This window comes from Palaemon carinicauda, chromosome 30, assembly GCF_036898095.1.
Source record: "Palaemon carinicauda isolate YSFRI2023 chromosome 30, ASM3689809v2, whole genome shotgun sequence".
Lineage (NCBI taxonomy): Eukaryota > Metazoa > Arthropoda > Malacostraca > Decapoda > Palaemonidae > Palaemon > Palaemon carinicauda.
Window position 1 is genome coordinate 90923390 of NC_090754.1, and position 17034 is coordinate 90940423.

The 17034-nt window shown below is 40.8% G+C and overlaps 1 protein-coding gene across 2 annotated transcripts in view; it reads left to right on the top strand.

Moving 5' to 3' along the window:
- LOC137623348 (kinesin-like protein KIF23) overlaps nucleotides 1–17034 on the top strand; it is a 180855-nt gene that overhangs the window by 137535 nt on the left and 26286 nt on the right. For both annotated transcript variants that reach the window (XM_068354170.1, XM_068354171.1), the window contains exon 14: nucleotides 8293–8478. In XM_068354170.1, coding sequence (XP_068210271.1) covers nucleotides 8293–8478 — 186 coding nt within the window. The remainder of the gene's footprint in view (nucleotides 1–8292; nucleotides 8479–17034) is intronic.

Genomic DNA, 17034 nt, shown 5'->3' on the forward strand with positions numbered 1-17034 from the left:
TCATAACCTCTTATTCAACAGAGATGCACATTGTGTTTATTTTCTTCTGCTATCTGATGAATTCCCTGCCACCTATCTTGCTTAAAGGAGACTGTGCTGTACTTAGTAAAAATTCGACTTGTTGCCGACAAAGCAGTCAGGAGAAGAAATTTTCTCAGCAAATTTCTTTGTTTGAAATTTTCTCTCCCCAACATATATAGCATGACTGGTTGAGGGTAAGAATGTCTGCAAGTGATGCAAATTCATTGTGAATCGCTGGTAACATCCATGATGGTATTCTTGTTTTTCCTGTACTTTATTTGAAATTCTTTGACATAATTCAGTTAATTTATGAGCGGACTCCATAGGTTCTGCCAGACGAGGATCTCAAACCTCATTTAGATGGACTAACCTTTCACTGGCTTTTTTTTTTTCGAAGTATGTAATAGTACAATTTTGGTTGTCTGGCTGGAGATTTGCTTGCTACTGGGCTTAAATTTTTGTTTGTTTCCTTTCATGTTTGAGAGCTTATATTTTGGATATTAAGTTCTTTTAATTAGTTTAGTACTTCTATAAAAATAACTCGGTATCAACCAGAAAAAGAAAATTACATGATTACATATTTGGAAGCAAAGATGAATTATCTTATCGCATCTTGTATTCAAAATTATTGGAACCAACAGCTCATATAAGTATGCAAAAGTTACTAGAACAATAAATTTTTTGTATAATGCTCTAATTAGGTTTGAATTATAAATTCTGATTAAATATAAGTTACCCTCAAAGATTTTTTTTTACATATTTTCTCATCAATATCCATATTTTTCAAATTTCTAGCTTTTATGATAATCTTTGATATAAAACTCAATATTTACCACTTGGCCTGAGTTTTGTTCCTGTTAACATCTGAAATGTGATTCAAGATGTCTAAAGGAAGCTAGAAGACCCTATTTCATTTAGTCCTGGCATGGTGCACAGGTACCCCCTTAGATGCCCATCTGTTACTAGTTTGAGATCCCGCCTAGATTTACCACTTTGGGAAATCTTGTATTGAGGAAAAAAGCGATTTGTTCCAACACGGAGACTTACCTCGAACTACTTTCTTAGTAGTACCTGGAATCTCCTCTCATCCAACCCGAGTTTTGTGTAGTTTACCCTACTTCCGTTTTCTGTGAGGACTACCTCAGGCGGAAGGATACGTGCCCTGAGGCTAATCCCGAGTTAGGCCGCGTGCTAGCTTGGGTCTCGACCCTCAGTAAGTTCTCTGGTCGCGTCGTGATATCATCTCGACGCTCTCCTTATCTCAGTGCGACTCTTTGTGTCCCGCGTGTCTCCCTCGTGGTATCGCTGTGCTCTGTTGAGGTTCGCAGAGTGGACCTCAACCGATATAGCTTTTAGTTTTGTTTTTTATAGAAGTATTGGTCACCCGAGTTGAGGTACCAACTGGAATCGTTGCCAAATTAACCTCGAGGAAGATCTTTAAGAGTCTGCCTTTCGAGATGAAGCTACATTTTATAACACATACCCCTGTCAGAACTCTAAGATTAGGACAAGAAGATTAATCTATGAAACAGGGGTCTCCTCTGCCCTACCATGGTAGGGATCCATCCCAACCGGTGATATGGCCATGACCGACAGCATTTTTCTGTTTCAAGCAGAGTTATTCTCTTCTGAACCAGGATTGATACAGAACCTTTTCTCCGGGAAGATATCCGTCTTGAGAAACAAGGTCTGCCTTAGTAACTATGGTATGACTGATGTTTAACGTCAAAAGATTACGCACAACCCCTCCCCGGTCAGAAGAAACTGGACTTTCCATGTCCCTTGGGGGACACAATGTCCGGAGAATTTACCCTCTGGGAAGTCAAAATTTGCCCCCTTTTCTTTTTCCGTTCATGGGTTAAACAGGACTTCAGTACTTCCTAATCTAGAAAGGCTACAAGACTCTTGGAAAGAACCACTTAGATATAATGACCTAAGAGCACTAATTACATCTACTTCATCTAGGAAGCCTGCCAAGGTGTATATGAAGCACAATTTAGATGTTCCCCCAGAAGAGTCGAGACATCACCGAGTAGAAACGGTCGTGATTACCAATGAGTACAGTACTATCCGAAACAGGACTAGGAAGGTTATATCATCCATTCCTCTGAACGAGACTGGGCGATGAATGATATCCCTACTGAGACTCATTTAGCATGCCAAACTACTCGTTAACTCAATCTCAACCAGTACGGCATGGTAGTAAACCAGTATCCTCCTCCCTCATCTCCAAAATAAGATCAGGAGAAACAAGTGATTCAGATTGACACTTCTCCTTACTTTGATTAAGAAAGATTACCAGCTTAGTCTCATGATAAGTCAGAAGAGACTGCCGGACCAAGTAAAGGATCACTCAGACCAGTCCCAATGAGTTTCCTTGACACGTCACATAAGAATCCAATCCTAACGTCTTCCCGGGGAGGAATTCATCAGCACAAGGGCCGTTCTGGTCATAGAGAAACCCTACTGGAGTAACTTTAGTACAGAGACATTTCCAAGACTCAGTTGTGGCCAGGAGAGTTTTAACCCTTTACACCCCATAGACATAACCATACCTCCCTTAGCATTGGTAACTATGGTAGCAAGTTATGGTGCAAGTGATATGTTTGTAAAAAGTAAAAGCAAAGGAAATCAATATCATAGTCCCACTCACTGCGGAGAAGATCTTTGTTTCCAGAAGATGGAAAGACTGAAGAGTTACAAGTTAAGGTACTGTACACTACTTATATTTTGTACAGTAAGTCCAATGGAAGGAAACGAAAAGGAACAGCATTCATTTATTGGTTCCAAAGATGCATAAGTGTAATAGTAATCAATCGTAACATATGCAGTAGATATACTGTATACAGAAAACCAGAGTTTTCTGACGCCAAACGTATGTAACCGAGTACAGTAGTAAAATAGTAACACTCATGACATAAAGGTAAAAATATCACCTTTGATTCCTTATAATACTAAATAGTACATTGAAAAGAGGAAAGTGAGTCCCCTTGCACAATGTAGACTGAGAAGTCCCTACTATACAGTCTATAAGAGTGCTTATACAACCCTTAAGAAGCTGGTTTAATCACACTACCAGTGGCCACTACAAAGTGTTTAATCTTTTCCAACTGTCAAAAGTAATGTTTTGAAGAACACTCTTGAAGATTTCCAACCCATGTAAGCCTGCAAAGGACATATATTGGAAAAAGTTTAAGGAAGAGGCAACTTTCCTAGGGTCATGACCTGATGGTATACTAGCAGGGTCAGCCCTTCTGACAAAATAGGTGAGATTAGACCTTAGCTTTTTCAGAGAAAGATCAGATCTGTCGTCTCCCTTTTAAAAAGTTAACCACCTTTAAAGGCCCGGCTCCTTAACAGGTAGGCCTTAAGGCCCTCCACGGGGCACAGAAAAGGGTCCTCCTGAAGTGGGACATTCTTTTAAGGCCCTCAGCCTTTCGTGGGAAGTTCGTTTTTCGCCAAGAATACAGGATCAGGGTAAAGATTTACGTCCCCTGAGTCTGAGAATTTAATGTGGCCATCATCTCTTAAAAGGGCCACAATCTCGATGACTCTGGCACTAGAAGCCATAGAAAGTAAAAAGATAGTCTTTTGAGTAAGATCCCTCGGAAAAGTAGAGATGTTATCTATCGAGGAGGCAAAGTGCAGGACTTTATCCAACGACTAAGAAATATCCTTGGGGAGGAGAATTGGGTTTCAGTTTAGCAGAAGCCTTCTGGATCTTATTGAACAGCTTGCTATTGAGTTCAATATCAAAAGCATAAGCAATTGGTCTAGTTAAGGCCAACTTACATAAGGCAATAGTTGTAGAGGCCAGACCTTGATCATTCAGTGAGATAAAGAAAAAAATACAGAAGTCCATAGAAATAGAAGAGGGCTGATAACTTTTCGCGAATGCAACCCATTTTTTCAGGACGACAAATATTGTTTTGTGGTGTTGGAGTTGTACGCTTTTATGAAGTTAATTCACTCCTTTGCAACTCCAAACTTTCTTTGAGCTGCGAGGGCGAGAAAATCATGAGCTGAAGGGTTTCCATTATCCAAGAGGAAGTGACGACGGTCTTCTGTTGAACATCCTGGGACAGCACTGGCGATGGTAAAGGGACCTGGAGAGGTTTGAATTACTGAACAAGATGATACCAATTGCTCTTTGACCACCTGAGAGCCACTAGAGCTGCTGTTCCCTAGAAAGTCCGAAGTTTTTTCAGTACTTTCATTAGGAGGTTGAGTGTTGGAAATGGGTTCCAATGCAGAGACATCGCTTCTGGATCTAAGTTTGGTGCTACATACCGGGGAGGCTTCTTGTTGAAGCTCATCACATAGAGATCAATTTACAGTTCTTGGACTTTCTCTAGTATTAAACAGAATGATATTGCATCCAAAGACCATTCTGTTTCCAGAGGTTTGGATCTTGACAGGGCATCTTCCGTTACATTACAAATCCATTCGAGGTGAACTGCTGAAAGATGCCAGTTCCTCCACTTTGCTAAAGTGAGGATGGCTAGGATCACATGGTTTATCTGGAGACCTGGAGCCTTGTCTGTTGACACGGGGGCTATCGTCCCGATGTTGATAACTAAATTTGTGTGTGATTTCGTCTTTGGGTTCATTCTCTTCAGAGTCAAAAACACTGCCATAGCTTTCAGAATATTGCTATGAAATTTCTGAAATGCTATTGACTACCGACCCTGTACTTTCTTGTAAGGGGAGTGTCCCCCTCCAACCTTGTTCCGAGGCGTCCGTATGAATAGTCACGGAAGGAGGAGGATACTGCAGAGGGACGTGTGTCGACAAACTCCTGGCAGTGGACCGCAGCTTAAGCTGCTTTTGCAGTAAGACCAGGGTTTTGTGGCGAAGATCTGTCGGAACATATGATATTTTTCTTCTCTAGTCTCTGTTGGCATTTTTGAATCTTGCTTTTAGGATCGGGTCCGTCACAGCAGCGAACTGCAATGAACCCAAGACTCATTCCAGTTGCCGGAAAAAGGCGCCAGATAATGTTAGTAAAAGAAAATTTTGTTGGGATTGCAAGTGATGTGTGTTGCAAGAAGTTTGTTTGAGGCAGCATGAGGAAGGGCAGTGAATGATGGAATGAAGAAGTGAAGGTAAAAGTGGAAGCGAAAAAGAGGGCTTTTGAAAAATGGCTGCAGAGTAATAGTGTAGAGAAGTATGAATGATATAGGGAGATAAATGTGGAAGTAAAGTGCAAGGTAAGTGAGGCAAAGAGGGCAGCTAACCTGAGGTGGGGTCAGGGATTGGGTCATTCATATGAAGAGAATTAGAAGAAGTTTTGGAAAGAAGTTAAGAGAGTAAGGAAGGCTGATTCAAGAATTGAAGAGACAGTGAAAGATGGAAATGGAAGGTTGTTAAAAGGAGAGGAGGCAAGGAAAAGGTGGGCGGAATATTTTGCAAGTTTACTGAATGTTGAGGATAATAGGGAGGCAGATATAATTGCTGTTGCAGGTGTTGAGGTGCCATTGATGGGAGATGAGAATGAGAGAGAGATTACAAGAGAGGAAGTGAGGAGAGCACTAGATGAAACGAGAGTAGAAAAAGCATCCTATATGGATGGTGTGAGAGCTGAGATGTTGAAGGAAGGGGGTGTGACTGTACTTGAATGGTTGGTGAGATTGTTTAATATGTGTTTTGTGTTGTCAATGGTACCAGTAGATTGGGTTTGTGCGTGTGTTGTACCACTATATAAGGGTAAGGGTGATGTAGATGAGTGTTGTAATTCAAGGGGTATTAGTTTGTTGAGTGTAGTTGGAAAAGTGTATGGTAGAGTACTGATTAATAGGATTAAGGATAAAACAGAGAATGCAATCTTAGAAGTACAGGGTGGTTTTAGAAGAGGTAGGGGTTGTATGAATCAGATTTTTACAGTTAGGCAGATATGCGAGAAATATTTAGCAAAGGTAAGGAGGTTTATGTTGCGTTTATGAATCTGGAGAAAGCGTAAGATAGAGTTGATAGGGAAGCAATGTGGAATGTGATGAGGTTATATGGTGTTGGTGGAAGGTTATTACAAGCAGTGAAAAGTTTCTACAAAGGTAGTAAAGCATGTTTTAGGATAGGAAATGAAGTGAGCAATTGGGTTCCGGTGAGAGTGGGACTGAGACAGGAATGTGTGATGTCACCGTGGTTGTTTAACTTGTATGTTGATGGAGTGGTGAGAGAGGTGAATGCTCGAGTGCTTGGACGAGGATTGAAACTGGTAGATAAGAATGACCATGATTGGGAGGTGAATCAGTTGTTGTTTGCAGATGATACTGTACTGGTTGTAGATGAGGAAGAGAAGCTTGGACAATTGTTGACAGAATTTGGAAGGGTGTGTGAGAGAAGGAAGGTTGTGAGATGTTCGGGAAGGGAAGGTGGTGCGAGGTTGAATGTCATGTTGAATGGAGAGTTACTTGAGGAGGTGGATCAGTTTAAGTACTTGGGGTCTGTTGTTGCAGCAAATGGTGGAGTGGAAGCAGATGTACGTCAGAGAGTGAATGAAGGATGCAAAGTGTTGGGGCAGTTAGGGGAGTTGTAAAAAGTAGAGGGTTGGGCATGAATGTAAAGAGATTTCTGTATGAGAAAGTGATTGTACCATTGTAATGGTAGTAGGTTGGCCTGGGCACCAGCCACCCGTTGAGATACTACCGCTAGAGAGTTATGGGGTCTTTTGACTGGCCAGACAGTACTACATTGGATCCTCCTCTCTAGTTACGGTTCATTTTCCCTTTGCCTACAAACACACTGAATAGTCTGGCATATTCTTTACATATTCTCCTCTATCCTCATACACCTGACAACACAGATTACCAAACAATTCTTCATCACCCAAGGGGTTACTGCACGGTAATTGTTCAGTGCCACTTTCCTCTTGGTAAGGGTAGAAGAGACTCTTTAGCTATGGTAAGCAGCTCTTCTAGGAGAAGGACGCTCCAAAATCAAACCACTGTTCTCTAGTCTTGGGTAGTGCCATAGCCTCTGTACCATGGCCTTTCACTGTCTTGGGTTGGAGTTCTCTTGCTTGAGGGTACACTCGAGCACACTCTCCTATCTTATTTCTCTTCCTCTTGTTTTGTTAAAGTTTTTATAGTTTATATAGGAGATATTTATCGTTGTTACTCTTCTTAGAATATTTTATTTTCCTTTTTTCCTTTCCTCACTGAGCTATTTTCCCTGTTGGGGCCCCTGGGCTTATAGTATACTGCTTTTCCAACTAGTGTTGGGGCTTAGTAAGTAATAATAATAATAATAATAATAATAACTGTGATGTATGGATTGGAGTGGGGGGGAATGAAAGTGACGTAGAGACAGAAATTGAATGTGTTTGAGATCAAGTGTCTAAGGAGTATGGCTGGTGTATCTCGAGTAGATAGGGTTAGGAACGAAGTAATAAGGGTGAAAACGGGTGTAGGAAATGAGTTAGCAGTTAGAGTGGATATGAATGTGTTGAGGTGGTATGGCCATGTTGAGAGAATGGAAAATGGTGAATGCAAGAGTGGATGGGAGAAGTACAAGAGAAAGGCCAAGGTTTGGGTGGATGCATGGAGGGAAGAAAGCTCTGGTTGATAGGAGGATAGATGTGAGAGAGGCAAGAGAGTGTGCTAGAAATAGGAATGAATGGCGAGCGATTGTGACGCAGTTCCGGTAGGCCCTGCTGCTTCCTCCGGTGCCTTGGATGACCGTGGTGGTAGCAGCAGTAGGGGATTCAGCGTTATGAAGCTTCATCTGTTGTGGATAACGGGGGAGGGTGGGCTGTGGCACCCTAGCAGTACCAGCCGAACTCGGTTGACTCCCTTGTCAGGCTGGGAGTAACGTAAATAGGAGAGTCCCCTTTTTTGTTTTGTTTGTTTGATGTTGGCTACCCCCCAAAATTGGGGGAAGTGGCTTGGTATATATATATATATATATATATATATATATATATATATATATATATATATATATATATATATATATATATATATATATATATATATATATATATATATAATGGTAGCCTACTAAAACTAATGGCATATGAGTGTCAGGTAAGTATTGAAATGATAAAGGTTGTTAGTGCATTTGGTTGTGACAAGCCTTTATTTTTTTGTTCATGAGTACTGGGTGTTAATGTGCTGTATTAATAATAATTGATGAACATATTTATTATTCTCGTCTGTAACATATGAGAGTATTTATTTGTTTTTGTTTTATTAATTGGTTCATCAATATAGAAGATGGAAAAGTGTTAAAGAAAAAATATATTTTTTCATTGATTATTTTTTTTCTCCTCAGTCTAAGACTTTCAAGAAAGGTGTGAAGGTTTTACAAGAAGTGCTTTTGGATAGTAACACAACCAACTCCTCAGTCACACCTTCCATAGTTCATAGCAAACCTACCCCAAATAGAATGAGGGTGAGACCATCGAAATCTGATCCCAAAATGGAAGTGCATCAAGGCTACAGTATTCTAGACTTACCCGTAAGTATAAAACTTGACATTTTTGTGGATCTGTGTAAAGTACAAACTCCTATCCTGCTAGAGCCTGTTACACAACTTTTCAGCGGTGTTTTATCCAAATCTATCCATTATATTGTACATCTAATTAACCAGAAGCCATCGGTCGTATTCTTAAACTTTGGGTTTCACAACCCTTTAGATGGTCCTTTATAGATTCTGAGTCTACCGTTATTTTGTATCAGAGACATTGTTAGAAAATTTTTGTGTTCTTTTATGAAAGTCATTTTTGATTTCAGCCTTTAGGGATACAGATCAAGGCTTAATTCTATACGCGGATCTGCGATTAGATGTAACTGCTCCAGTTATTTATAATTGATGTTTTCAATGCTTTTTATATTAAAAAGCCTCTAGTAATCGGGTAAGTTTTTTAGAATTTGCGTGCTTTTATATATTTTAAAAAGTTAGATATTTTTAAGCTTTGGAAAATCTTTCACAACTAAAGCATCTATTAATTAGCATTGGTTTCTGTTAAATACATACTAAAATACTAAACTGTGAGCACTATTTTTTAGGTGGGCTTTGGCAGCATAAGGTGAGTTTGTCTCACGACTTCCTTCAGAGCAAGCTACTTTAAAACTTAACAGTCTGAAATGGTTATAAGCATTTCAACAGAAATAGTTTTATTTGTTCAGGAGAAATAATTCAATACAATTTTGGTAAACTATTGGCATTACAATTATAGTGTCCATAATTTTCTAAGCAAAATTAGAATTCCAGTTTATGCTGTCCAAAACTGCTATATCATTTCTTGTTGAAACTTTGATCACAGACACTCACGAAGAATTGGATCCAAATCTTATAAAGGCCTTTTATGGACTCGAGCCATGTCGTCCTGCTGGAAGTACCTCAAAGGCAGCCTTCTATTTGGGATATTTTTTTCGAGTGATATACCAGAGAATTTTACCTGTAGAGGTATCACAGGCTTCTATCCCTTAGAGCAAATATCTCGAGAGATATTGTGTATGAAACCAGGACGAGTTTAAAACAACCCACGGCTGTCCTTCCTTGAATGGAAGAGTTAATCTTGTCTCAATGGATGTGGGATAGGATTGGATACCTTGGAGAGAGCTGTTACAACTCCTATCCCAGTGTGTTAAGGAAACATGTTCGCTGGTTCTCCATTCCTTCTAACAGCACCATTTTGATTGCCCTCTTGGGAGTATTTCTGTTTGGTTTTTCCATTTCTGCCTCTTTACCCTTCTTCTAGGCTATTTCCCTTTGTTTAGCTAGATGGTAGCTGGCTGGGAGACTTATTCTCTGTTCCTACTTACTGTAGATCCCTTGGAACAACTTCAGATTGTTCTAATTCTTCAGTTGGGCCTTCCTTTCCTGCCATCTTACCCTACCATAGGGTCCCTTACTCCCTTTTCTCTGTTAGACTCCTTTCTCCCTAGCTGTGGAACACTAGTTCCTTTGCCTAGTCTTCTCTTCCTTGGCATTTGAGAAACCTCAACTGCTATATATCTAGACAGGCCTTGGGGGGGGGGAGACTGCTAGTCTATTTTCGGTTAAGCTGGGATCCTTTTTTTATTAAAGATGAGAACGCTTCACTTGCCTCCTTAGCTGTCGCATTACACTTGTCGGCTGCTTCTACATCCTTCCTTCCTCCCTTTAAATCTGGTCTCCAGGGTTCTGGGCTCGTTTAATCCGATGGGTTACCTCAACCATATACATCACCCTGGCCTAGATCTTTTCCCTTGAGATTAGTTGGTCTGAAGGTCCTAAAACCCTTCTTACCTTATCAAGTAACCCTAGACTACAGGCTCTTGAGCTTGGCGTCTATCTCTAGGAGTTTTATATGACTAGTTGACAAACTTCATAGTATAGCTGGATAGTTAAAGGTCCATAAATACCCTTTAATCTTTCCGGCATTTGATCATCTTATTTATCATACCTGAAGAAGATTATCCTCTAAATTGATCAATTGGATACCTCCTAGTTTTCAGGATTTTCATTGAATTTGCGATTTTCTTGTATCCTGGCCGTTTTTTAATGGCTCTCGTTATTTTTTGCATGGGGTGAACTCCCTTGCATCAATAAATTTAATGAGAACAATTAGGCTAGTTGCAGTCAGCCCTAGCACCTGACTCTAATATCTGCTCTATATTGTTCCTTACTCTCAGTCTATTCCCTTTGGGAATGTCCCCCAGCTGTCGACTTAGCAACGTTGCATCGACTTACCTGCCAAGTAAGGAAAAGCTAAACCTTGGGCCCATGTCGGTTCTACTTAGCTGCTGCCTTAGGGCACAGCTACTGCCGCGATAGATCGAATGGTATCTAATTTCGCCACCTTAGGTTGTCTGATCGACCAGTTTTGGGGAGAGAGTTCTATTTCTATTGGTATGAACCTTTTTTTTTCCTCTATTCTACCACTAGTTAGGATTTTATATAGAATCCTAAGCTGTTTGGCATGAGCTTCCATTGAAGTGTAGCCTTAGGTGTAGCTAGTGGTAAGTAGATATTTTGTATTGATGTGTATCTAATTACAATTTTTACTGAATAATTTTATAATGTATTTTTTGTACATTTTATATTATTTTATTTGGAAATATTTTATGGCATGAAGTACTCATTGAAATTTTTCCATCTTTACAGGTTGCTGAGGACATGCAGTGTTCTATGGTAACCTGCAACAAACAGGTCAAGATACCTTGTGGTCATAAGACCTGCTGGAAACATGCAGATTCTCATGTTTCTAAGTGATCCTTTGCTATTTGGGAACCATTGAACTGCAATATATGCAAGGATCTCCTCCATACTGGCTTCTACGCTACTGACATTTCTCAAGAATTGAGAGAGTGGGGCTAGAAAACCATCAGACACTTGGTGAGGGGTTTTCAAAAGAACTCTCAACAAGGTGCCCCTTATCTTACTTCAATGGAATTAAAATATTTATTCCCCAGAGCTGATGTGACCGCAGTGTACAATCATCAGATACCGACAGTTCAACTTCCATCAGTTCCTCTAGTTCCTGCAGACGAAGTCCAGGACGTGCTTCAGGACATGAATTTGGACGCTGACAACGTCAATAATCTCTTCCGTTATGTCAGAAAAAGAAAGACTGTTGCTGACGACGGAGGCCTCGAATAACTCACTCGACAGTCAGCAAGTTAGTACTATCCCCAGTGCTTCTTTACTGATTCATGTTCCTACATCTGATACATCTGCCTCGTCTTCCACTCCTCTTCTAACTCCAACTGCCCATTCTTCCTCGCTCACTTGGAGTTCATGGCTTCCTTGAAAGCGTTCATGGAAAATATCCATGCAGACCATAACAAGGCACAAGCGTCCTTGGAGGCGAAGATAGAGGCGCTTCAACAGGTATCAAAGGCCAAGGCTCCACCAGCCTCGAGTTTGCTAGAATGTACGCCAAAGAACCCTTGGCATTACACAGAACATATGGTTCTGAGTGGGGGGTACCTTCATATTGGTGAAAGTATGAGCTCTAAACTGGTTTCGGAGTTTTACTCCTCCATCGAGAATTACCCTTTCTGCTATGTTAGGTTAAGTTCCGAAGAATCTATTAAAGTTGATACGATTCCCAAGGAAACGATCATCTCAGACCTTAGTAAGGCTCAAACCCTGTTGGTCAAGGAGCTCAAGTCAGCTGAGTTTACTAACACTCAACTTTCTTCTTTCGGCAGGAACCAAGCAACTTTTGTAGCTCCCAAAGATACTGTCTTTCCCTTGTCCTCAAAGAGTCTAGAAGCTGGTAAGAAGGCCAATACTCGAGGAGTGCAAGCCTGTTTCTCTTGTTTTCCCATACGACTCAGACAGTTGAATAGATGTCCAGTATATCGTTACGTTTGGTACACTGGACATCCAGTATATCCTTACGTTTGGTACACTGGACAGACACATTGGAGGTACGCAGTTTAATGAAAGACTGCCCAGAATTCCTGATTTCCTTTTCAAAGAGGAATTGGAGGCCAAAGCAATACTGGCTGTGTCGCACCAGCCGTATCTGGAAATGCTTATTGGGAACTACTCTAAATCGGATCTCTTCCTGGTTCTGGCCAAACCCCATCTAGCAACCTTCCACTGTGATCTGTAGGCCTTCTTTCTAGCCAGGAGAGCATGCAGGGAGCACTTCCTAACAGCAACAACTATTAGGCATGAGCCAAAAAAGTTAATAGACTCTAACATCAGGGTGGAAGATCTTTTTCCCCAAAAGTTGGTAGAAGTATTCATGGACATGACGGCTCATGAAAACAAGAGCCTCATGCAAAAATGGGGCATGTCCTCTTAAGAGGAAATTCATCCCTGGTGAAGGACCACAACCCAAAGGCAAAAAGCTTAGGAGACACTTTAAGGGCAAGAAGTTTTTTTTCTGCCGTGACTGCCAAAGTTGCACTATCCCCCAGACAGTATACACGGTTCCCCAGCAGTACCCCCCAGATGCTGAAGCCTTGACGAGGATGGGGGCTGAGGGATTAGCAGCTGGGCTCTAATGAACAATGGGAACTGCTTTCCCACCGGACCTCGGTACCCAATTGTTGATCCAACTAAATCAGTCAGTACTTTCTCTTTTCCTTTTGGTTATTTCTTTTTTTCTCCCATCTCTTCCTCTTAGGCATGAACTTGTTGCCGACTTTGGCTTGTATGACTTTGGTTTTGACTGCTTCTTTGGATTTGGCACTGGGTAGGATGGATGTCATACCATCTCAACCTTTACAAATTTAGATGCCATCACCCTCTGGCAGACCCCATTGAGTGCAGACAAAGTCTGTTAAGAGTCGGGCTCCAATGATCCGGTTTTAAGTCGCCCATATTTGCAGGTAATGGGTGACGCCAGGCATTGGAGTCGTCGGTGGGAGGGGCTAACTACCCCAACTGACCAGTGTACGCCCACCTTAAGAGAGCAGCCCCTCTCTAATAGAGGACTGGTCCCCGCTGAAGCCTCTTCTCGTGTTGGGCCTCATGGAATAGGAAGACTGACATCCTCCGATAAGAGGTGGATAACCCGGCTTGCTGCTACTTCAAAAACTAACCTCTCCGTTGACGACCTGGAAACTCTAAAGGACCATTCTACTAATGTTAAAAAACAAAGTAATTTGGGTGACACGGAGAATTTGCGAATCCTTCGTGTCACTCAGATTTCCATAGAAACCAATTGTGATGTGCTGTACAAATCATTTCAATGTCATGGTCACATGGGAAATTAGAATGAGGCTTGAAGGTGACAAATGGGATTCATGGATATCATTTGATAACCATGATGAAGCATTCAATGCAATCAGTGATACCATGAATATTAAAATCAGTAATTTGAACTTCAAGGGTGCTCTTTGCGATCGGGTACCTAAGGATCTAAATGTATACAAACCTGCGGATTGGATTAATAAAGGTATAGAGGTCGTTGTACCCTCCCAAAGAAAGCCTAGACCACCAAGATGGCTTGTTGCTCAGTCAAAAGGGAGTACTGGAAATTACTTTAAGATATGTAAATTTCTTCAAAAGAAAGTAGGTACCATCACACCAGGAGATATATCCCGGTTTGGAAAGAACAGTTTCCTCATAAGTGCCAAATCAGAAACTCAATCTGTTATACTTTGCAATTTAAATACAGAGAATGATGACATAAAGTTGGATGTGGATCCCCATCTAAACTTCAGTTATGGAAAGGGAGTAGTTTTTAATAGAGACTTATATGAGTTTACAGAAGAGGTGATATTGGCCATGTGTCCTTTAACTGTGTGGAAAGTGCATAAAGTCCCTGGAACGTCAATGATTATCCTGACTTTCCAGGATGCTGATGTGCCTTTCTACATTCACATAAAAAATGAACAAATTAAAGTTTGAACTTTTAAGCAGAAGCCACTGCAATGTTTTAATTGTTATAGATATGGGTATCCATCTAAAGTTTGCAAGAATGATAAAATGTGTAATATTTGCTCCAATATTTACCATGGAGAATGTAAACTAGAGGAAAATTGTATAAACTGCAATTTGAATCACAAACCTACTGATAGGAACTGCCAGCAATATAAGTTGGAAGAGGCTGCTCTCAATAAATCCAGTATTGAACACATAAGTTTGGGGCATGCCAAGAGACTTTTGAGTAAATCAGTCAGTTATGCAAATGTATTGAAATCAGGAGGAAAAAGGAGGCAGGAGACATCCAACCCACCTATTACTGCCTCTATTCGTCAGAAAAGAAATTCGCCATCTTCAGATAGAATTCTAGAGGATAAGGCAAGAATATCACGCAAGGCTTTGCTCCACTCTAATAAACCTTTGTCCCCCACTACAAAGAATAATACTAACCTCTCTCAGGCTATATCTTTGCCTGATTTGATGGAGGTTCCACATAAAACAGTTATCTGGTGCACCTGTAGTGGGGAAAACACCATACCTAACAACTCGCCACCTGTCAATAGGAAAAGAGAAAGACCTCCATCTCTCTCACCCCCATCCATCAAAAACGCCAAAGTTATGACATCAAATAGATATGATGTTCTGCCTATTGATATTTCAGATCAACAGGAAAACTTCTTAAATCAATCAAAAATTCAAGGTGAGGTCCATCATCCCCCACAAGAGCTAGGTAAGAAGAACACTGAAAAGGCTAATATAAAACCTAACTTATCAAGACCCAGCCTACAGAACATATTGTCAAATCAAAAACTGTCAATGGGAAGACCTCATCAAAGATGTCTTCCAGAAAATAATAAATAGTTTTTTCATCCATTTTGCAATGGAATTGTCAGGGTTTGAGGGCCAAATGTGAAGAACTTAAGCTCTTAATTCACGAGCATTCCCCCATAATTTTATGTCTACAGGAGAGCAAGCTTGATGCTAATACCCCTTGTCCTCGCAAATATATTAGCTATAGGACACCTTATGATCACAGAGTAGGGAGCCATGGCGGAAGTCTCACATACGTTCGTCGAGATGTTCCCCAACTACCTTTATGTGTCCGTACACCTCTGCAGGCAGTGGTTGTACTGATTGATATGGGGAGAAAATATACAATCTGTTTGCTGTACTTGCCTCCAAATGATAACATATTGTATTATGATTTAGTAGAGGTGATTCAACAGCTCCCTCAACCTTTTTTTTTACTTGTTTTCCAATTGAGTATCCGGCACAACGAGCCTTTCTGCCACACCCAGATCTCCGTTCTGCCCCTGGGTACCCGTCAAAGGGTATTCTTATCACAAGATTGGAGGAAACCATATATTTATATATATATATATATATATATATATATATATATATATATATATATATATATATATATATATATTTATATGAAAAATTTTTGTCTGTTACTTGTCCGTAACCAGACTTATTCATGCAACTACCTGGCTGAGAAATGTAACTGAAGATATGTCTAAATCTTGTCCTTTGAAAGTAGTTGCTTGTAACAGAACATTTGCTTTACAGTAATCAACTCTAGAATTTTGCTGCAATGCTATTATCCGCTAGACATAACTTGGTTACTTCAGTGTTTACTGGTTTATAAGCGAACATTCATGACCAATTCTCATTTTAGCAAAGGCAGTTGGTGGACAAGATTCATCATCGCTTGGCAGAGACATGATTGCATAACACGACAGTGATCAACTTGAGATGTATACTTTTTAAGCAACGAGGAGAATTGATCTTTCACTTGAAAGTCAAATGATCTTGGTTCCTCATAATTAAACCGTCCAACCCTTCGGGGTTTGTCATAGACACAACCCCCAGGCGAAGCTGGCTGCCCTAATGCGTAATTAGCTGACCTGGTAACTCAAGTCTGTCCCAGTTTCTGATGGAATGTGAAGGGAAGACGAAGTTTGACCTAGAAAGGTTGCTTGTACAACTTGTCTCCCTATCTTCCTCGAGTCTGATATGAGCTGAGCATGCTGGATTGCGATCCAGGGAAGAAAATCAATGGCAGGGCATCTCTCTTACCTGTCTTACTGGGGGAGGATGCCACAGTAGGAGGGAAGATGGAAGACCCCAGGGTCTGATCCTTGGTCAGTAAGCTGTAATCCTTTGCACTAGGTGGCACATCCCTCTTCTTTTCCCCTTATGTTGACTGAACATCAGTGACTTTGACCACTAGTCATCACTAAAGGTTATCTTCCAAAGATATGCCTAGAGTTATCCTTTCAGATTTAATTTGTCAGTAAAGGTTGTGAGGCTCCGGCATACGCTCAACCCCTCAAGTGTTCACAAGAATGTTCGCTCGACTTGCAACCAGGGTTAATGCCAATGCAGGCCTCCCTCCTCTTCCCTGAGATGAATGGTTAAATTTCAGTAGACTTGGTGTAGATGTTTCTCTGACACTTGAGTCAACCTTTTTGTGGTTTTTACCTCATCTCGAGATAAAACTGCTAGAATTCATCCTGGTAACCTCCATGAGAACTGGTATATTTAGAAAGGCAGGTAACCTCTAGGAGACAAAGTTTCCATGTTCAATCGGGGAGAAGGATTCGGGAAAGCAAAATGTCTTTTCCTCAAGCGAGACTTCTTTCAGGCACAGCCATCTGGGGTATCTAAACTTCAGAGTTCTTTGGCCCCGGAAAA